Source organism: Phyllostomus hastatus, unplaced genomic scaffold (assembly GCF_019186645.2).
Source record: "Phyllostomus hastatus isolate PE091 unplaced genomic scaffold, TTU_PhHast_1.1 phas_scaffold_55, whole genome shotgun sequence".
Taxonomy (NCBI): domain Eukaryota; kingdom Metazoa; phylum Chordata; class Mammalia; order Chiroptera; family Phyllostomidae; genus Phyllostomus; species Phyllostomus hastatus.
The window spans coordinates 9699998-9722930 of NW_025334035.1; the positions used below are offsets into that span (position 1 = coordinate 9699998).

The 22933-nt window shown below is 45.8% G+C and overlaps 1 protein-coding gene across 2 annotated transcripts in view; it reads left to right on the forward strand.

Annotated features, from left to right (window-relative positions):
• The window catches only part of LOC123809365 (protoheme IX farnesyltransferase, mitochondrial), a 153714-nt gene that overhangs the window by 90309 nt on the left and 40472 nt on the right, over positions 1–22933 (forward strand). For both annotated transcript variants that reach the window (XM_045824501.1, XM_045824500.1), the window contains exon 6: positions 12002–12234. In XM_045824501.1, coding sequence (XP_045680457.1) covers positions 12002–12234 — 233 coding nt within the window. The remainder of the gene's footprint in view (positions 1–12001; positions 12235–22933) is intronic.

The window sequence follows — 22933 nt, forward strand, 5'->3', positions numbered from 1 at the left end:
CTCCACTTCCTGGTAAAATCCTCACAGCCAACACAACAAAAAGCACAGCCTGCATCTGGTTGCTGATGCTCAGCTTGAGGACAGAATGGCATGGAGCCTGCAGGGACCCAAACCCTTTAGAATTCTCTATCTCTCCTCCACTGAGAGTCGAACTAAAGGCAGGAGAGTGTGAACACCCAGCCCTCTCAATGTAAACTTCTTTTTTGTTCTCCCTTTTTTTCAATTGTTTATGTATTGATTTGAGAGAGAGACATCAATTTGTTGTTCCACTTCTGTATGCATTCACCAGTTGATTCTTGTCTGTGCCCTGACAGGGGATCGAAAGCACAACCTTCTCGGATGGGGGTGATGCTCTGACCTACTGAGCTACCCAGCCAGGGCCTGTTCCCCCTTTTAATATAATTTAATGATTCTCAAACTTTAGTGCACAAAGTTATTTCATTTCTCTTTCTGGAATTGTACACACATAACCTTGCAGGTACTTTGTAGTTTACTAAAGGGTATTTTGTAGGGTAATTTTTCATATAACATACTTTTCCCTTAGGGCTGTCTTAAATATACTGCAGCTCCACTGGGTTCCAAGAAGGTGAACGTGCATCGGTCCCATCACGATGTGATTGTCCATCCGTCTGGGGCTGCCGCCATTTGTCTGTGTCGTTCCAGACAATGGAGAAAACGGCATGGAATATATTTGATAAAGGAATACTAAGGTCATTGACTGTTTTTGAAATAGTCAATTACAATATAAAACTTACCCTTTACATTTTAGGCAACAGAAATTTTCTGTAATTTTTTTTTGAGAATCAAAGGGGAAAACCTTTACAAATAAAGTAACATTCAATGAGAATATAATCTATGAAATTACGTTGTAATTTGTTTCATTTTCCCAAGGATAATTCAAAGGCCAGTACTTTATCACTTTATTGCCTACATAAATTCCGATTCTGTATGTCTGAAATATCATAGAAAAAAAAAGAGGAAGAGGAAGATGATGGGGTTGGGTGACAAGAGGAGGAGGAAGAAAGGAAGGAAAAGATTGTCTCCCTTATCAACTATTTCAGAAAATGTTTCTGCTTCTGTTTTCCTCACTAGTGAAAAGAAAAGGCATTTTTATACTAAGATGACATGTTTAAATCCATCCTACTCTTGCAGGGACACAGAAATCACTAGTTATTCTGATTGTGTAGTCTGGAGAGCACTGTGGCCTTCTGTGTGCACAAGTGGTTAATAGAAGCGTCCTTTTGCAGGTCCTATTTACCAAATGTAGTTCCTGGGGCAACACTTGACCCCATGGCTCTCTGCTCTTCACTTCACTCTGCGGCCTTTGTGGTAGAATTCTTTATCAGAGTCTTTAATGGCTTGGGGCCACTTGGTACGTTTGAGTCCATTGTGCCTCACAGGAAGCATCTCAGATGCACGTGGGTGAACTTGGAGTCACGGTGCATTTGGTACCTCGTGCTCCAGCACTCGCATCTGAGGATATCTGGAGAGAAGTGCTCCAGAGTCAGAATGGCGCTGTTTTAACCTCTGGTCTTGGCTCCTCACCACAGAGTGCATCCCTGTTAACCTGCAGCTGAACTTCTGTGTCTGTTCCCCTGAGGCTGAGTGTAAGCACAGCCTGTCCCAGCCTAAGGGATCCATGCTGCTGGTCATCTGGACTCACGTGGTAAAGGAACTTATCACAGGCAAAGTCAAGATGTGGTTTGACACTTACATTTCTCTGCTGTTTTTATATCCTCACCAGTAACTTCTTTCCTTCAGGTATTCAGTTCCTCGAACACCTTCCACTTAATGAAGCTCTGTGGCTACTTGTAACATTGGATAATTGGATAAAATGGATTTGGTAGTGTCAGGGAGGTTGTGGAGAGGGGTCAGAGGAAGAGGTTCCACATAGTCCTAGGGGTCAAAGGTTCATAGTTCCACATGAATGTCCTCTCTAGTTTTTCCTAAGATACCTCTCAGTTCTTCATAGGAGGACTAAGCATTTTTCCACAGCAGATAGTGGCTGCCAGAATCCAACACCTGTGTCTGGAAGCTGTTGAGGGCGTGCAGGGCCTGTGGGACCCTGCCTCTCCTTTGCGGTCTGCATGCTCTAAGACCTAGACTCCAGCTTGCCTGAAAGCAGGTGCTCCACTCGGCCTCTCTTCAGGATCTCCCTCAGTACCTCTTCCAGCGCCACTGCCCCATCAGGTCCTTTCCTTCTGACATAATATTTGGATAAGCGGACCTTCTATCTTAGAGAAAAGTCTGTTAAATTAAGCTGCCACATGTAGTGTTTCCTCTGTTCTCCCCTTTTTGTAGCCAGACTTCTGGGAAGAATGGCGTGCTCACCAGTTCACCAGTTAGGGTTTAGCTCCCACTCTCACTGTTTATCTCTGCTTTTCTCTTTACTTCCACTTCATTGTTCTCTCTCTCTGACTCGCTCTCCTGATCCCACTTTCACTTAAATGGATGCATCTTCAACAGGGTAACCTTGCCTTTGCCCCCAAGGTCTTCCAGCTGAGTGCTCTGTCCCAGTTCCAAAGCCTTGTGACAGAACATTGGATTGCCCGAGCTTAGTTCAGTCAGTGGAAGGAGTGTGGCAGTGGAAGGAGTATGGAGACAGTTGGGGGAGGGAGACAGCACCCAAGGCTGCCCCTTCCAGCGCTGTGTCTGCGTAAGTCGAGCCTGCACTCGGCCAGACAGGCATCTCAGGCCCTGGCCCCACTGCACCTGTGTATTTCCAGCACCCATATATTTCCAGCATATAAATCCAGCTCCCACCTCAGTACACACACATTATATCAAATTCTTTCCATCCTTTGCAGTCAAAGCCCAAGGTAGAGGTTCTTAAATGTAATTGTTACTGAGTCATCTTTCGCCTCAGGTATGTATCCTCTCTCACTGTCTGCCCTGTATTTGGCAGGGACTTTTGGAGTGGTTCCTGATTCTCTCAAAGTGGAAATATTCTGTTTTATGTTCTTCTCTTGGTTTTTAGAGAGGACATATGGCTACAGACATCTTTAATCTGCCATCTTTATCCAAATTGAGACCCTTCAGACTTAAATTTGTAATATATTTTACACATGTATTTTTTAAGTAATAACCTTTTTTTGATCCATTCTAATTTAATCTTTTAATCTTAAGAATGTTAAGGCCTAATACATTTTAGAATTAAATAATTCCCTTGTCTAATTCAATTCATTAAGAATTTATTGATTACCTATAATGTTACCAGTACTGTCAGTCCTGTTTTTATAATGCTTAAAATGCTTATAATCTCAGTGAAAAAAATTAGCCAGATGCATAAAATGCTTAGCAGACAGGACAAAGGAGCCCATAAATATGTATTGAGTGAAATGAGTGAATTGGTGCAAACAAGCAGTTCTCTGGGAGGTCAGAAAGAAGATTCGGGTAAGGACAGACAGTGAAACCCTCCTGCAGAAGTGGGGCCTGGGCTAGGCCTTCTTCCTTGTTATTTTAAAACACATCTGTATTTTGATTATGTCACCTTTGATTATCCATTTTTCATCTTGGTGTTGTTGACAGGGAAATAATACATGTCAGCATTAGTTGTCCCAGCTTAATGGATCAGATGAGAGTGATCCATAACTTCTGAGTTTTGGGTGTGGGCTGCATGCTGGAGAGATAGAACGATAAGGGCAGAGTGAAAGGTTCTTTAGAGAGGATAAATTTAAACACTTGGAATCGGGGCTGGCCAATACCTGGCTTTCCAACAAATGACGAAGATGGAGTTTTCAAAATGAAATGGGTTATTTAGCTGGCATTATTAACTTAAAGAACAGGGTTTAGCTTAAGTATTATAGGGATTTACAGGAGACATTTTTCAAATTTACTGAAGGTTTTACCAGTAAGCACTTAAGCAAATGTAAACGTTTTGCGGGCTGCAGGGGAGCAGGGACGTTATCCATCACCAGCCACACCAGCCACACCAGCCCAGTGGACGTGCACCGGACCAGGCTAAAGCTCTGCAGACTTTCTAGAAATTGTTATGATTAGTCTCTTGGTGTGGATATATTGCAAATGTAATAAGAACATAAACTTTTTTACATATCGAGATTTCTTGTTTTAGCATTAACTGGTCATTTGAAGTGGCAGGAAGAACAAATTTGGTCTCGACTTAATAATAGTAGTGTTAACATAGAGAACTTAGCTCTAAAATAAAACCCTTCAGCATCATGAATCACAATGTGAAGAGTCAACAAAAAGTTTATGTATATTGGTCACACTTGGTTGTCACAACAGGTGTGCGAGATGCTCACTGAAAGATAGTCCTTTCTCTCCATGTCACAGGAGAAAAGAAAGCGTTTATAACAATTTTGAAGTATCTTGAATTGTGAACATTTATGGACAGCAGTCCTGGGGGTGGGGGATTCTGCAGTTCTCATGTCCCTTTTTATAACCACAGATATTTAGATATTTTAATAAATATAAATATGAAGAGTTAATCACATCACAGTAATTAAGTTGATCACTTGTAGCCACTTAAGAAGTCATAGGAGCAAACACCTTTTATTAATAATTGGAGTCATTTAGCCTAATGTCCTATACTTTATTTCCTTCTCTTTTCAAATAAGGTGATGGGAAAGTTTTGACATGATCAAATGCTCTTCCCATTGACTAGTGTTTGGTGAGCCACCGTGAGTCGTAAGATAGTGTTCTCTTGCATGGTTTGTAAGTTTGTTTCAACCAGCATTCTGGGCCCCCGTCTTGGGCACAGGGAATATACAGACGGATGAATGGAACAAAGTACAGGCACTAAAAGAGGTAGGCTGTGATGGGCCGGGGAGGCAGGGCCACAGACCTGTGTTCCTAAGGACAGAGAAGTGCTGTGCCAGCCACAGGGTGTGTGGACCACCCACAGGAAGGGAGAGGAAAGGAAAGAGGCTGAGGGAGAACGTTTCTGGAGGACTTGTGTCGATGTCTAGGCTGCATCTTAGAGGGTGAAGAGGCAGTGCTCACACGGAAGACAGAGAGTGTTGGGAGGAGCGAGTGGGGGAGGGTGTGTTCGTCTGTTCTAACCAGGGCCCGGGAGCTGACGTGTGTCACAGAGGGGCTTTCCCCACCTAGACCACAGACTGCGAACCCGCAGCCCGCAGGCCAGATCCTGAAGAAGCCCTTTTCATCTGGCCAGCTGCGCTTTTCGACATTTGCCAACATTTAAAAATAGAAAAATTTAACATAATGTCCCAGATTCCTGGGCTTTTTGGGCACATTTCCTCATGGTATCTGCCATCCAGACCTGAGCAGCAGTTCCCACGGTCCTCACAACTCTCGTTTTTCGGGTGGCCACTCCCCTTCCCTGCGCTGCCAGCCTGTCCCTGAGGAGGTGTGTGCTTGCAGGCCCTGTCCCTGTGCAGGAGGTGGGCTCACGCATACTTTACGTAGCTGAGCTAAGCTGCTTCTTTCTTTTTTTGTACAATCTTATAAATTAAAACGATAGGGAGTGAAAGAATTAAACCATCTGGCTCAACCTGGAAAAAAGGAAAAGCATGTGTCTCCCGTGTAGCAGGTGTTCAGGAGCTGGGATAACAGAGGAATTCGTCGGTGGTCCCTGAGTTCAAGTTTGAGGACTGCACTGAGACTGGACTCTTACACTGGAAACTTCATTTTCATGAATGGGATCAAACAATAGGAATTGTTCCTCTGAAAATTCCAATCTTTGTACAAATAGCTTATCCTTAATTTAAACTGGATTGATGTAGCCTAATTTTTTTAATCACCCGGTGCTTCTTCCTGATTAGAAGGTTGAATCTTGGAGATCAGCAATAGAGTAAATGTCTCTTAGCTTTTTTTTTCTTATTTATATATTAAGATTTCTATATTAAGATTCTATATTAAGATTCTTGCAATTTTCAAATTGTCATTCAGCTCAAACCTGCTTTTTCTCCTTGGAAAAAAAAAAAGTTTTTCTAATACATGCCATAGTCCCCATGTTATGAATATATCTATGTCCAAAATACTTCCTTATTCTTGAATTTCTTTCAAACATGTTTAGACATTTAATTTTTAAGTAGGTCACCATCATTTTTATGGAAGTGATAGCTTTTTGAACATTGTTGTATAAATTTTTTTAAAAAATACATTTCCTATCCTCATTTTCTTCACATATTCCTTAAATTGCAAATTTGCATCAGTCCTCTGCTACCTTGCAGTATCTATAACCTGAGACTTCTTCAAAAATAGAAAACTCCTAAATAAAATTCTGGGGAGACATTTTTAGAATAGTTATCTGTAGAGGCTTTCCCCAGGAACTCAAACCAAAGCTCAAATGTCAAAATTTCAATTTACACATGAAATTAAAGTTAAATTGACTTGGTTTGATTAAAGTTTGGGGTTTTCTTTTGTTTTGAAGAAAGGAAATTTTATTTTGTAATTTAAAAATCATTTATTCTGAAATAATGACCCAAAAGTATGAGATTAATTTTTGTTTAAACCAATTACTTGCAGGGCTGCTTAAAATATAAAGCTTTCTTGATGTAATATAACATTTTGTAGCTTTCTCTGACACATTACTTAAACAGAAAGGCCATATTTCTCCAGCAAATTATTTTAAAAGTCAGGTAATTTAAATTGCATTTATTAAGTGCAATAAATAGAAATCAAATTAAAGCTTGTATATTCTCATTTGTTTCTAATTTTTATAGAAAATTCCACTTTGATCAAGCTACTAAGGATTGGTGTTTAGTAAACAAAGAAATATGTTTTAAAGGAGGAATAAATAATTCATAGAAACATGTTGACAAATTTCCCTCACTCATAGTCTATTAGTTCCTTTTCTACAGTAGCCTTGGGCAGGAAAGGCAGAAGTAGAAAGATCCCAGGCACTGATGCTTGGTAGAAGGATATGTCAATTTAAAATGTAATTCAGTTTTGGATATGAGTTTGGAAATAGATCATCATTCAACCCTCAGCATGAGCCATAAACCTATTTGCATGAGTGAGTGAATAAATAGAAAAATTTTTTTTAGTTCAAGAAAATCACTACATTTTTTTTCTGCCATCATCCCCCCTCCATCAAATACAGCTATTTTCCTTACTCAAACATTAATTGTTTTATGGAAAATTAGAATATTGTAGTATCTTCATACCCCCTTCACCTGCTTTTCTGCTCTTTGCTATACAAATTCACTTCAGGGAGAACCACTCCCTCAGAAATACTAATTTCTCTTCTTAATAAAGGTCATTACAGAAACCATTGTAGATGCACAAGTGCACCAATAATCTTTAAAAATATTTTGCATGTGATCAATCTAGTTTTTCCTCATGTTGGATTAAAAAATAATCTACTTGATAGATCTTCTCTTTATCCCAGAACCATTATTCTTGCAAATTCTCTCCCTACATGGCAGTTTCAAAAAGAATTCTTTGCTTTTTTCACTGATGTATTTTCATTGTACAGTCCTGCTGTTTATCTAGATAAATGCTTTGTTTATCTCTTACTCTCCCTTCTTTCAAACAAGGCTTCAGTTAACTTGTAAAGCTATATAAAACATGACAAAGTTATCCTACCCCAAAAAAAACCCTCATGAAAAGGAGACTTGGGAGAGACAAATTAGGGCCAAAAATAACTGATCCAATAAATGCGCACTGAGACCCTGCCCATGTCCTTCTACCCGAGAGCCGCCCGGAGAGGGCGGTGCATGCTCTCTGCTAGTGGGATTCGCCCCACCAAGATACATTGGAATATCTGCTAGGTAGATTCGAGGACAAGTTAGGTGAGTTCTGTGTCTCTTAACTAGCATTTGATAAAAATTGTGTGGTGCAGTGTTCATGATTCCTCAAAAACACCCAACATGAACTTCCATTGTTAAGCACGTGGGAGCTTGTCTCATTGCTGGTCACCTTGGCAGGGGAAGCGATCCGTCTGAAAAGCAGATCTGATTGTTTTCCTCCACTCTGTCAACAATAGAAAACTTTGTTGACTCCACACTTGCCCAGAGGAGTGTTCAGGTGTCCATGAGACCTTGTTAAACTCTCTGCTCTCTGGCACGCCTGCCACTTGTGCTGCACCCCAGGTGTGTGGACCGCACCTTGCTCTCCACCCTCGGCCTTCCTTCTCGCCTGCTGCTTCCCTGCCCAAGATACGCTTCTCTCCCTTGCTGCCCAGTACCCACCTGTCTGCTAGGTCTCAGTTTGAACAACATTTTCTAGAACCTTCCCTGCACGCCCACACACTGCCCATCAGTGCCCGCAGACTGCCGTCTCCTCTGTCGCACCGCACAAATTGTTGCTGCCTTGTTAGCTGTCTCCCACTGCACAGCAGGCGCTCCCAGGGCATTGCTCCTCATATCACATCCCAGGTCTGCTGCTCCTCTTCCTTCCCCCTCTCTGTCCCCCACTCCCCCACTTCTCTCCTCCTTCACTTCCCATTCATTTTCATCTCAGGGAATATAGGAGAAAGTTAGGCCACTTATACAGTGGGGTAAACTGAAGGAGCTTTGAAACCCCACTGGAGTCTGCAACCAACCTAAAGATTCCAGCTCTCAGCAGACCTGGGAAATAAGGGAACCAACCAGTAAGTCCTGTCAGATCTGCTGTGTGCCCCACATACCAGTGTGGGTGGGGGGCCTCAGGGTTAAATGAGCCAGCAGGTGAGCCTGAGTACAGGTTCTGTTTCCAAGTTGTTTACTTATTGACTCAGTTTCTCATCTGTAAAATGAGGATCATCTATCTCAATAAACGTGTTTTACGTTGTTAATTTTTGTTTTGTTTTTAATGCCATACCCAGTGGTGATGCAGGTTCTGGAAACAGGCTTTCCCTGATACTGCCAGTGGAAGTGTCAACTAGTATAAACTCTGGAGTGGAGACAGGTGGTGCACATCGGAGTCCCTAGAGTGCGCAAGATCTCTGAAACCTGGCTCAGCAGACTCACCTGGAGGAATTTATCCTCAGAATTTATCCTGATTGGTGCACTGTGAACAGCAGTGTGTGTGTATAGTGTTCATCCCAATATCATTTCTAATTAAAGAAATGGAAAAATAGGTAGTGTCCAAACAGGGTATATTGATGGAATTCATTGTGGTATATCCACAGAATAGACCGCTGTATAACTATTAATGGTAGCCATGTAAAAGAATTCTTAATGGCATAGGGAAATTATTAAGATCTATTGAAATAAAGTGAGTAGCAAAACCATAATTCAGTATATTCTCAGTTATTTTTAAGTAGATATATTACTAGGAAAAGGCTAGAAAGAAATTAACCAGTATGTTTCCCTGAGTAAATAATTTAGAATTTCTTTTTGATTTTTGGTAGTTTCCATTTTTCCATAATAAACATATATTACTTTTATAATGTGCTTTAGGAACAATAAAGCATCATGGAAATAAACCTCCCAGAGTTTGCAGCTGGGGCCCCTTTGCCCAGCCCATGAGAAAGCCTAGGTGTTCACCAGTCCAGGCTCCCGGGACCAGGATGGGCAGAGAGTGATCCTGGCTACCTGGGCAAATGGTCTTGTTTCCACGGATGTGCCTTGTCAGCCCACTCAGTTTTTATTCACACCCCTGAGCACACTGATTTAAACCCCCAAATTAAGCTTCATATGAGGTTTTCTGTGATTTTGAGAAGGGTCAGAAGTGAAACTAACAATAAAATTGCCTATCTCAGTAAATTAAATTCATATGTGCTTTTCTGAATGGGCTTTCATAACACTAGTACTTTGGAATCCAGCTGGCTTCCACAGACCTTGGAATGAACAGTCTTCTTTTTTCTTTTTTTTTTTTTTTACACAAGGTTCAATTGAGGAAAAATAAAAATATTTATGAGCTACATTTTTCTCCCACCCAAAATAAAACTAGCTTTTTAGAATCCCATAAGAAAAACAACTGTTTTTATAAGCCATAAACTACATTATTGGGAGAAAACAACATTTGTAATATTTGCATGCTTTTTAGCCATCTGAATTCACCTCTCTGCACACACACACATGCAAGATGAACAATACAGAGGCGTCATCCTGAACTTCACTCTGGAAAGTTAGGTTGTTTGCTCTCCCTGGAAGCCAGGTGAGAAATCAGTGTCAGTAAGTGCTGAGACAGAGTTGGGGAGCAAGTGGGAAATTCAGGGATCAAGGAAGTAAAGACATGTGGTCTACTTCATCAGGATGTTTGGGTTCAAAGAGGGATAGTAAGGACTTTGGGGGCACACGAACCATGTAATTGAGCTGAGGATGCAAAGAGTCAGTAGACATGGAGACAAAAGATAAGGACAGATTTAGGAGGAGATTAAATAAGAGCAAAAGTGGAGAATTTGTCTTTAAAAATAGAGAAGATATTCTTGTCCTCCCAAATGGGAGAAAGGTGCAGCAGGAAAGATGAGGGTACTTGTCTCTGCTACATAAAAGGGAAGGACATCCGCTGCAGGCATCAGGGGCCAGGGTGAATCCAGAGACCTGAGAGGGCTGGAGAGGACTTAACACAGTCACTTAAGACTGTGAAGAATGGGAGAGGAAACCTACTCCACTGAAGCACCAGCGCAGTTAACTGATCCTCTTGACATGGGACCAATTAGAGTGATCGCAGGGCTGTCTCCAGCAGGAGTGGAGACGGGGGTCATTCAGCAGATTCCGTGATGGGAATGGTCAGGGTGGGAGTGGTGGAAGGAAAAGGCAGAGTAAAGATGGAGGGGGCCGCAGGGAGGACTGGAAGTCACTGACCACAAGATTTGGAAGATGAGGGAACCGGGCCTGGGGGAGGAAACTCGCCCTCAGGGCTGACAATGCAGTCAGCATCTTGACAACATATTCCTCCTCCGTTCCCTTTTTCCATCAAACGCCCCTCCTCAGGATTCTGTCTCCAGGGCAGAGTGGCCACAGGCCTACAAGGAGAGTGCTGGCCACCATATCAAAGTGGTAGCTGGAGTTCAAGTCACTGCCAGCTTTGTGTTCTGCTTCCCTGACTTCACTTGGTATTTTCAGCGGATGGACTCTCCTGTCCTTCCAACCCCATTCCCAGCTGAGTTCCAACTTGTAACCACGGGGCTTCTGCCCTGCTGTGGGAACACTGCAGCCCTATGCACAGGAGGGTGAATGAAGGTCCATTTCTTTGGGGAACTGGCCATGGCCAAAACCAGGCCCCCAAGAAGCTGCACACCATGACCCTCACTTCCCAGTGAGCAGGTTGTGGAGCCTGGTTGAGGTGTGGAAACGGTCTCCTCAGAGGCGGGATTATGGCTCCTATAAGGGGAAGGCAGGCTTGAGTAACTTCCTGTAGGCTTCTTTAGAAAGAATAAATGAACATGCATAGAATTAGGAACTAGTAAATCCCATTTATGTAAATTTTCACAAAGCCTTCCACAAGATTTGTACAACATTTACTCTAAAAAAGTAGACTCTCTTGAGAATCAAGCTTATAATCATCACTACCATTTTATAGTTTTATTTGACAATTTTCTTTTCCATCTATAATACTGCGACCTCCTCTTGGAAGTCCTGTGCCCACAGCCCTGCTGTGGCCTTGGCACCGCGGAGCGGCGCATGTGTCAGCGCCGGCACCACTCTGCGCCTGTCGTGTGCTACAGCAGGGCTACGCAGCCACGCCGCCATAGCCGTTATCACTGATTAGGTGGTACTTTCTGATAACGTATAAATAAATGGGCAGAACTACTTCCAGAATGGAGACACTATTTTTTGCCCAAATCTCACAATACCGTGTTCTGAGTGGTTTATCCGTATCTATCACTTTGCACTGACTGTAAAACAGAACCTTGTGAAAAGCAGGCACATGTCCACCCTCAAGAAAGCCCCACGAAGAGAAACAGTAATTAGGGAATGACCTCTCCTGTACAGGTGAGTCGAGGTAGGCCCGCATGTCCCACAGCTGGGAGTCCTTATTTTAGGTTTCATAAAAAAGATGCCCCATAATAGGGAGAGGCCACATCGGCACTGCCTCCTGGGTTGCTCCATCGTATAGGGGGGATTCTCTCCTCATCAGCTCTGACTCCAGTGTGTGGCTCGCCAGCCTGGAAAGTGACAGCTCTGTGTTTTCTGCTCTTCCCCAGCCCATTGCTTGCCGTGTCCTTTGCCACTTGCTGTGCTGTTCCAGGAGTTGCCCTTCTGACCTGGGGGGTGAACCCACTCACAGGAGCCCTGGGGCTCTTCAACATCTTCCTGTATACCTGCTGCTACACCCCGCTGAAGAGGATCAGCATTGCCAACACGTGGGTCGGAGCCGTGGTCGGGGCCATCCCACCTGTCATGGGCTGGACAGCAGCTACTGGCAGCCTCGATGCTGGTGAGTGTCTCACACGCCGCTCAGCTTCTGCTCAACAGACACACAGCGCGGGTGCCTGATCCAGGTGCCCAGAGGCTCTACTGTGAGCATTAGCATGCTCTGGCCAGAGACGTTTGCTTCCCTGACCTGCAGTACTTGGCATTAGAGTCCCCTCTGTTCAGTGCTGCTTCTTATGGCAGTGCACAGAAAGGGCGGTCTGAAATCCTTAGCTAATGGGAGACTAGGTCCTCTAGGTCTCCTGAGACATGGGGAAGCAGCTCTGTCTCAAGCCTGTGAAAACAGGTATGATAAAAAGAAAGTACCTAGAAACCACCAGCCACGTTAGCACTGCTGAGGCGTTTGGGATGTCCCACACCATAGAATTGTCTGGTTCCAGGCCTCCATGCCCCTGTCCTGTTGACGGGACACTCCCACGTCGGCAGGCCTGCTGCATTAGCTTTCTTGTTCGTTCCCACAGATCCAGGTATTTCCCCTCTTAGGAAAGAACAGATTATTTTCATTAGTTTCTAATTTATTTTTATATGATTTGCTTAAATTGTTCATGCTGCCTACAGTAAAACCATTGAGACCTTCCTACATTTTTTGGTGGTATGTCACAATGAAATTTGTGGAGTGAAATAGCCCATTTTTACCATCTGTAAGGGAAGTTTCACAGCCTAATTAGTCAAGTAATTAGTGTGTTTGACCAACACTTAGGAAGGAAGTGGTGAGGTTTCCTGGAATATATGTAAGTACATATTTTTCACATGAGAGATCAAAGGCAGTTGACCATAAACCATTGCCTATAAGCCACATTTCTGAAACTTTTCATAAAAGCTCTTAGACTCTGATCTGGCAAGCTTACCAAGATGATTACACCTTTTCCATGATTGTTTCTCAGAATGGTTTTCATATCCTGTAAATGTCAGCATTCTGTGAATCTGCAAATGCAGTATTCGACAATGCACGTGCTTGTTTGGTCTCTCCACGTGGGAGGCTCGTTCACCACACAGCCAGGTGATCAAGAGCAGTGGCTCTGGTGCAGGGCCCCCTGGGTTTGGAGCCCAGCTCCACCACTCAATGGCTGGCTGCCCTTCAGAACGTACTTGACCTCTTTATGCTATTGTTGCCTTATCTCCCCTACATGGGGCTAATAATGGTCCCTTCTCCTGGTATTGTGAGGATTAAGTGAATTATTATTAAATACTCCTAATTTCTACAATGGGTAGATTGATACAGATTTAAGAAAACTCATGAGGTTTTATTGGTATGCAAACTCTGAGCAATGATGGTTGCCTGGCTGTAGTTTTGAAGACGGAGGTGCCTCCTGGCTTTGGTGGGAAAGAGTACTGGGTTCATCAGCGTGTCTGTCTCAGGTGAGGGAGGCAGGGTGGACCACTTTGGTCTGACAACCCTGGACTAGGTGGTGTCTGAGTTTCCCCCAAGCCCCAGGACACAGTGTAAATCTAAAGAGTACTCCTGCCTCCTGCCGAACTCCTGGTCAGATTCTTCCCCCTCCTCACTTCTGCCTGGAGCCTCAACGTTGACTTGATCCAAACTCCCTGTCTCCCTAACACAACTGTCCTCTCCCCGACTGCCCCCTCCAGATGTTCTAGTGATGGCCGAGTCATGCAGGGTTGGGGCTGCGAATGAAGGTCAGTAACTTCCAGGCTCTCGGCCTCAGCATCACCCCATCCACAGTGATGTTGTGCTCTTGTACTTCACACTTGGATGCCCTGCTCTGAGCCACCTGCCTGTTCCTTAGAGACGGCCCATACCCAGTCAGGAGGGCCAGAACCTTTTTCAGCCTCCTTTAAGCTGGAATAAAGGAACAAGACACCTCAAATTGACTTTTCTGTCTAGGGAATCCCAGGCAAGGCCAGGGTCAGGGGCAAGTATTACAGCTGCAGGGACAAGTATCCCTGGAGACAAGAGAGAGCAGCCACATCTGGGCCACAGAGAACTTGGCGCCTCCATTGTACAGGGTCCTAGGACCCAGGTTCTTGCTGAGGGCTTGATGCCCCTGTTGTAGTCCCAGGGAGTTCCCTATGAAGAGTGGAGCCTCCGCATGCATAGGCTGGAGTTGCATCCTCAGAGGCCAGAGGGAAAAAGAGCTTTTCAAAGTCGTGCCTTTAGGAGCTGCCACTCAGGCAGGAGCCCTTATTGTTCAGGAACAGTCTGGATTTGACTAAACTGCTAATAGATATATTTTACATAAAATTTTGGACATAGTATTTCTGTAATCCAAATTTAAGAGGGACAGCTAAGAGCCACGCAGCCGCAGAGAGAAATGCCTTTGGCCCTGTGTGAGATGGACTTGTATCATCCTTTGTCTCCCATCCTTAAAGACACATCGCTGGACACACAGTAACAGCATGGTTCACTGGCCCCATTCTAATTGACCACAGGTCAGATTATGTACCTAAAGTCTTGTCGGGTTTACACGGAAAGAAGTCTGCTACTGTATATAATGCTTCAAACTGCTTCGAAGAAAGTTTCAAAACATTATATTGGTAAAGCAAACTTGAGATAAGCAGGAAGTCTTTGAATGAATGAGTGGGTGCATAAATGCCTTCTATTTTACAGATGGCAACAGTAGGTTAATCCATGGTCAGTTGCCAAATAGTCACTCAGGGTACCACACAGGAGGAGTGATACAAAGAAATAAGGCATCTGAGGGAATCTAGTTTGAAGATTTTTATTGCTGGGATTTTAGGAACTAGGTTGAACATGATTTTATGTAGTTTTGCTGTCTTCTAGTACTGTACTATCTAGTGGGGCATCTACTAGCCACGTGTGGCTTTTTAAATTAAAGCTGAAACTAAATAAACTCAAAAGTTCAGTTTCAGTTCCTTTAGCCGTATTTCAAACGCCCACAGCCGCCTGTGACTACTAGCCACCACACTGACAGCAGACGTGAAACATTGTCACCCCACAGAGAGCTCATTTAGACAGCACTGCGCAGAAGGGTGAGTTGGTGTCCTTGTGAGCCTGTGCACATCTTCCTCGTGTGAGTTTGTGCTTTGAATAGTAGGGCCTTGTGTGAGACTGTTCCCGTGGTCTAGCAGAGGTCTGAAACAGCCATTCTCAAACTTGGTGCACATCTGAGTCACCTGGAGGGTTTGCTAAAACTGAGACTCCTAGACCCACCTCAGGGTTTCTCACTCAACCCCCCTGGGCAGGGCCTGCAGATCTGCATTTCTAACAAGGTCCCAAGTGATGCTGATGCCACAGAAACCACAGAAACCACAGCCGGAGAACCACCAGCCTGAAAAGAGAAGCAGAGAGAGCTCCAGCTGCCTTGGAAACACCCAGGGTTGGGCGAAGGGCCTGGGCAAGTGGTGTCGTTTGAGATGCCTGAGTGGTGTCATGCGTATTAGCCACAGAGGGTCTGCCTCTTATCTGAGTTCTTATCTTAAGGGACTTATTTGCTTGAAAGAACCCTTCTAAGAATAAAATGGCTCCCAGGCTTTCCTTTCTTCGGTGGTATCTCCAAACCATTTTATCTTTGAACCTCCAAAGACCCTTCACTTTGGAGAAAGCCCATGGGTAGAAAAGTTGGGGTGGGAATACTGCATTGAACCGTCCTGACGGTAGGAAGAGAAGGAGGCAGGGGTGAAGGTGTGAGGGAGGCCAGGAGACCACCCTCCCAGAACAGCCTGGACTAGGAACTGCTGGGGCTCACTGCCTTCATCCCTAGCCTCACTGTGCAGCTGTCAATTGAGGACCTACTGTGTGCAGGGCACTGAGAAGTGCAAATATACCAAAATCCAGTCCTTGCAGAATCATGTCTCACTCAGCATCATTAGGTAATGAAATATTGACTGAGCTAAGCCTTTAGCAGGAAGAGTCCTCAGAGGGTTGCAAAATGACCTAAGGCAGTCTTGGAGTGCAGTGACTTCGGAATTAAGTCAAGGTAAGCTTGCCTGAGAAGGGCAGGTGTTTTCCAAGAAGTGAGAAGAACAAGCACAAAGAGGTTTGTAGGCCCGAGGCAGGAGGCCCTCAGAGGAATCCTGCTCTGCGGAAAGGCAGGGCAGGTACACTGCAGGCCGGAGCAGGAAAGCCTCAGGGCTCCGCTTCCTGGAGACCTAACCACAAAACAGTGTGCAGCTGGTTGGTTCCTTCAGAAATCAGTTGAGTTGCTGAAGCCCGCCTGGCCTCCCAAACTTGAGTGTCTTCTCTCACCTCCTGTCCTCCTGTCCTCCCTGGTCAAAACATCATCCTTTGAGTGTTGAATGAAACATCGGTCGGATCGTCCTTTGCAAGAGCAGCTTGGGAACACGAGAGAACCCTCAGGTGGGAATGAAGGGCAAATGACCAAAGGGCGGCCATCACACCAAACTTGTTCCTTGCCTTGGCCCCGCCTTCCCTGACTGCTCAGCCAGGACTCCACGCACCCAGTGCTGTCATCTGTCACTCAGTCGTGTATACCTGTGCAGAAGCCATTTCCCGGGGCTCAATAGATGGTGGGCAGGACTGGAGAGCATGCGGCTCAGGGCCGTTAGAACATAGGAACCTGCCAGCGTCCCCTGTTGAAGAAGCTCCCTGTCCAGTCCGGAGACAGAGGGCCAATACAATAGCTGGGGAAGAGGGTGGGTGTCCCAGTGGCTTGTGGAGTCAGGAGGTAGGTGTTCAGAAGGACCTTCTCCCTGTCCCGGAGGCTAGCTGGTCTGTGAGTTGTGCTGTGGCTGCCGGGCTGGTGAGGACCCCAGACTGAGCACCACACAGCTTCTGCCGCCTTCCCTCCCTCCTCCAGTAAAGGCCTGAAGCCTAACTTGCAGGTGGGGAGGGATAATGGTTCTCTGAGGGTCTGATTCCCCTGCCCACCCCCCCACCCCCGCAGCTACTTTATTGTTTTTGTTTTGTTTTGTGCTGGGTTTTTGTTTTCTCGTATCAGATAGTGAAAAACAATTCTCATTGTTTTAGATGCCCCAGTGGGCAGGGTCCAAACCTGTGCTCACTGCTGCATCCCTGGTTAACCCAGCACAGGGTGAGTGAGGCAGGGCCGGGAGGGGGGAGGAAATTGAACGGGTTAGTGTATGGAAATTGGGAACACTAGGTCAATGTCAGTTGTTCTTGATATTTGCTATTTCATACCTCCACAAGGAGTGAGAAGCAGCATGCTTTTCTTGCAGTGGGGGCAGCACAAACAGCCTCAGTGGAAGTGTTGTTTAGAGAGGAGCTCCGGCCAGCACATCTCCGTGTGTCTGAAGATCATCCATCATCAGAAAGGTTTTTCTCTGCATGCATTCCCCTCCCAGGTGGGGCCTTTTCCTCCCACCTGTCTAATGACATTTTGCCTTCTTCTTTTTTTACATAAAATTGCTGTTACTAGAAAATAGTAGAAATGCTCGCCCAGGAGAACACGGGAAGGCCACATGGCAGGACCGCCCCTGGTCCCAGGTCTGGCCCGCTGGCGCCTGGGTGGGCTCCGCACACAGAGGACAGCAGGGAGGAAGGGATCCGCGGGGCCCAGCAGAGGGCCTGCTGGGGTGGGCAAGGGGCACTGCAGATCAGCGCTGGACAGCAGGCTCCCCGCTCCCAGCAGGCCCAGAGCTGTGTGCATTAGGCCTCAACAGTGTTTATCTCAAGACTCTATTTAGTTTCTCCGGGAGTCAGGTTAAAGACTCTTCCCCCTCCTCCTTGCTGAGGCCACCTCTCTTTCCATCAACCCCATTCCTTTAAAAGGTTTAGATTCTATTTTGTAATTTTCCTAAATTTGAATATATCCCAAATCTTGGGAATTTGCAGCATGGGCCTGGGTGACAGTCTTGAGAGCTGACTTGTAAATTGCCTTTGGTTTGTAATTCAAATGTTGTTGTGTGGTAAACATTAATTATGTCAGACAACATTCAGTTACAAATGAGGACTTAGAAATGGGCTCTTATCAGGAAGTGACATTTGGCAGATGGATGGTTTTAGTAACAAAAAGAGAATGAGTTTTTTTAGCCTCAGCTGGTGAACTACAAAATGTTAAATGCTGTTTCACTTTATTTACCTCCTTTATTCCAGGATAAGAAAATAGAATAAAGACAATTTATTCATTCTCTCATTCAGCAAATATTTGAGGGCTTACTAAGTACCAGTACTGTTCAACCCAAGCACTTTTAAAGATTTCCTGTAAAATGGTGCCTCCCTTGAAATCAAACTCAAAAATGAGTATGGTCATTTTGTGTGAGATTTTCTTTTTATAAGTAGCCTTAGAGCCTCAGATGAATTGAGATAAATGATATTTTTAAAGACAAAATGAAGAAGGAATGTTTTCATGGGAATATGAGCATGCCAAACAGTATTTAGAGCCCTGTTCTCCCCAAAGACAAGAACACAAAAGGCTGGAAATGCACTGCCAGCCCCGAGGCTGGCAGGGTGACTGACGGCCGACTCTGGTACTGCGTGTGCTCCCGTCTTGTCAGCGCGCCGGGTTGACTGTAAGTGATAAGCCTGAAGGAAATGAGGGCCCGCACCTTGCATGGCAACCTGGTGGACACAGCGCTTGGCACAGAGTGCATGTCTCACCAGCACGGTTCAAGGAACAGATTAGTATTGGGTGATAAGATGGAAAGAACCTGCAGGTGCCCGAAACTGCCCTCTAGGGGGATGGGAGGAAGAGAAGAGGAGAGCGAAGCACTTTTTTCAGAGTCAGACAGAGCTTTGTGCTTCCTTTACTCTTGTCTTTCCCTTCAGATGCACCCCGCAGTGATTCCACTGGACAGTGGGAAGAGTACAGCAAGGTGAGGGGAGGGAGGGCACCCGTGTGCCCTCCATTGTTCCTGCATCACTTGCACAGAAGTCTCCAAGGGCAAGCAGTTGCTGCCAAGCTCCACTTCCCACTTCCAGGGGACTTTTAATCTCCCCTTTTGTGGCTGTGCAGTTGATACACTGGCCCCACATCCTCTTCCCTTTATTTGTTGTGCCCTGGAAGTCTATTGCCCCGTTGAGGCTGATCTGTTTCACAGGCTCCTTTGTGTTAGCCCTCAAAAGAAAGCTTTGAAATCTATGAGCATGAAGCTTTGGGTTTGGCTCTGCTTTTCCAGCTAGCCCCCAGTTCACATAGCCATGTAACCCTGACAGCACAAATGTAACCAGCCTTGGAATGGACCGGCTACCCAGGGCCACACGTCGGGGAGCCTATTGTACTGGGGGGATGGCCTCCCGAACCCAGCACCAAGGTTTGCTGGAGCTGTGTTCCCTGATCCTTGTCAAGGCCCCGCGTGAAAGGGGACGGGCAGTGAATGGGCTCGGGTGGGAAGGGGAAGAATGCAAGAAAGCCCACTGCGAGCGGAGGAGCAGACTGAGACCACTGCACTGCCTTCCAAAGGGAGTCTTCCTGGGAAGATTACACTGGAGTCCGAGCTCCAACCTAAAAATTTCGGCTCCATTCTCTTGGAAACCACTCAGCCAGAGCTGCCCTGGCTTTGCTCGCCAACAAAAGAATGGAATTGTGCCATGGCAGCATTTCCAGATTCAGGCAGAGAGTTTAGGAATACGTGTATTTTCAAAGAGTCACTGGAAAGACATTGGTTAGCCCTGCCCCCGAGATATGTCCCCCTTGTCAGAGCTGGGTGACATGAGATAAGGGTTCTCTCCAGCTGTCGGCACACAAGCCGCAGGGTAGATGTGCTCTTCAACGTTTCCTTTGTGTGGAGAAAAATAAACACCTCCCTGGACACCGGGACGGTCTCCGGAGGTGCCTTCGAGCTGGGATTTTGGCATCCTGGTCTCAGGAAGTTGCTGTCCTCTGAGAACCAACAGCTACGATATGCCACTTATTTCACAGACTTGCAGTATTTTATATATTCATAGACAAACAAATATTTTGTGAAAATAAAGGAAGCAGACATTTCTTCCAGATGTGATTAAACCAAATATGTACAAAGATTCTGCTGTTAAGTAGGAAAATGAAGAAATGCATTTAATAGAAGCACAAAACCATAGGTTTGTATGGGTGGATTGAAACTCTGAGACCATCTTCGGATCTTGGTTTACAAATTAGAAGGTTTCCTCTTCCAGGAAGCCTTCCCTGACCTCTCCAAGGCTGACTTTGGTCTTCCTCCTGTGAGCCCCACATGCCCTGCCCCTGATGTCATATTCATGGCCTGTCATCCTGTATGTCGTCTCTCCCTGGCCAGGCTCCAGCCGACGGCCTGGATAACAGACTGCACCCATCACTAGTGGGTGCATGTGAGTATTTGTTGTTAGCATAGATCAGCCCAGTAAAAATAGATGGCTCTGGGGTAGTGAGGCTGAGGGGATGCCTTTGAACAAGTAAACTGAGTGCTTTATGTTTACCACACAAGGAAGGTGGGCACCCCGCCCCCTGACCACTTCACGTCTTCCTATTCTCTTCCACTTTATCTTGATAGAGAGAGTAATTTGTTTTACACCATGTGGATGAGCAGAGTCAGTTGCAGCCCATCAAGTAGAACCGTGTGGGGGGCTGTTGTTCTGATCACAGTCTGTTCAGGCTAAGCTGTGATTTCTAAAGCTCTTTGGTTTGTGACAGGAGCCAAACCCATACCCAATCTCCTCTCTCACGGAAAGCAGTGTGCAACTCCTATAAAAATGGTTTTTTAAATTGTTGTTTTAAGCAGAAGCATAACTGAAAAATGTGTATTGAGCAAAATGGAATACTCCAGTTGGCACACTAAAAAGAGAGCTTTGGGAAAAGACAAGGAAAATCCCTTTGGGCCTGATCCCTTCACCAGTTAGAAGCCGGTTTCCCAGCTGACGTTGCTTTTTCTCAGCCACTTTGGTAACCAAACAGATACTGAGCTCTGACTTGTGCTCCCTCCCTGTTTCTCACTCATCGCTGAGGTTCTCAACTGGACACATCTTGGTCTTGTCGGTTTCCTGTGCTTCTGTCATAACTGCAGGTGGAAATGCAGTCCGGCCTTTGGGACATGGGACGGCTGGTGAGCTGCAGGTCGGCTGTACCATGTACCTTGCCCTCAAAGCTTCACGGTGACCCAATGTCCTGAGAGTCTCTAACAGCACTTCCTCTGCACTGGTCCCTTTAAAATCCAGAGAGCATCCAATGTTTCTATCAAAATACAAGGAACAGTCTGTCGTCCCCCTGCTTACTATTCAGTTGTGACTGGATGGTCCAGACTGCCCTTCTGTGCCCTCTGCTCCCCCAAGGCTACTCCCTGTCAGGAGAAACACTGCAGTCTGTTGCCTGCTCGCTAGCATTATGTCTGAAAAAGCAATTCACACACATTAACTTAAAAATACTTCATTGCTGAAAAATGCTAACCATCATCTGAACTGATAGACTTGCTCAGTGCAGGGTTGCCACAAACCTTCAATTTGTAAAAACTGCAGTGTCTCTACACAGCACAGTCAAACAAGGTATGCCTGTGATTGAAACCAACTGTTTTGAAGGCACCAGGACTCTTGGGAAAGCACCTCTGCAGTTTCTTCTCCCAACACGTATCCCTCTGCTCAGCTCCACTGGCGTTTGGATCACCACCACCTAGCAGCTGGATGTTACTAATTTGAGTCAATACGTGGCAGCAGTTTTCTAGAAGGGCTGGGTCACTGGACTGAACACCTTTGGGCAAGTTGATTCATCTTCTCACCTATGAGAGTAAACCCCCCTATAGGAAGGGGTGCTGTGAGCATTGGACAGCATGCACAAGGGCAGAGCTCCTCTACCCAGGGCCCAGGGCACGACAGCCATGAGGCAGTTAGCTGGGATGTCCTGGAGACAGTTTGGAACGCCAGAAGCAGGACTCTTCATGTCCCCACCAGGAGCACACTCACCTGTGCACGTCCCCAGACTGCACCACCTAAGTAAAGTCATCAGGTCAGCCCCCCTCAGCACTCCTCACTGTCTCCTGCCATTCGTGGCCCACCTTCCTGTGGTGACCTGCTTTGCTGGGGCCAGTCCTGCCGAATCCCCAGGCCCATCCGGTAGCTTCCCTTCCCTTACTCCAGCCTCCATGCCCTCCAGACAGGCCTGCAGTGTCTCCTCCCAGGATTCGATAGAATTCTGCTTCCAGTCAGTTGGGTCATGGCTCAAATGTCACCTTTGGGAAGCCTTCCCTGAGTAGCCAACCACACTGTCACCTGGTTTTGATTCAGTAAATAACGCTCATTGCTGTTGCTTGTGTTTATGTCTGTCTGCCCCTCTAAACTTTAAGCAGGGCTTATCCTGGTGGCCACCACCTTCCTAGCACCCAGAATTGGGTGTTCATGTGGTGACCCCCGTCACCCACCTACCCATGGAGTCAGCAAATAGCAGCTCCTTCCCTTAGTACTGGCATTAAAATTGCAGTGTGTTTGCATGAACTAAGATATGTCTATATGTTATTTATAGATAGGATTCACACAGATTTGGGGGTTTTACTGAAAAGGAACCCTAAAATCAAGGCTTTATTGTTTCCTTCCACATTGGACAGACTCAGTTGACTTACAGGAATGGGCAGGAAGCTGTCCCGGGGGCTGAAAGCAGGCCCATCCCTCTTCGGCCTTTACACCCATGCAAGTCCTCCTCCCCTCATTACAGCTGCCTGCTACGCTTCATTCAGAAATGGCTATGGCCCTGCCCAGAACATTGTGAATGAAAATCGCTGTTCTTTCTTTCAGATGACGTCCAAGCCTGCCCCTGGTGTCCCTCTGCAGCTCGCTCTCTTGAGGCAGACAGAGGAGAGATTAAAAGAGGGGCCCATTTCTCACCCTCACCAGCTCCTGCACAACAGGGGCCCTTCTGGACTGTAGA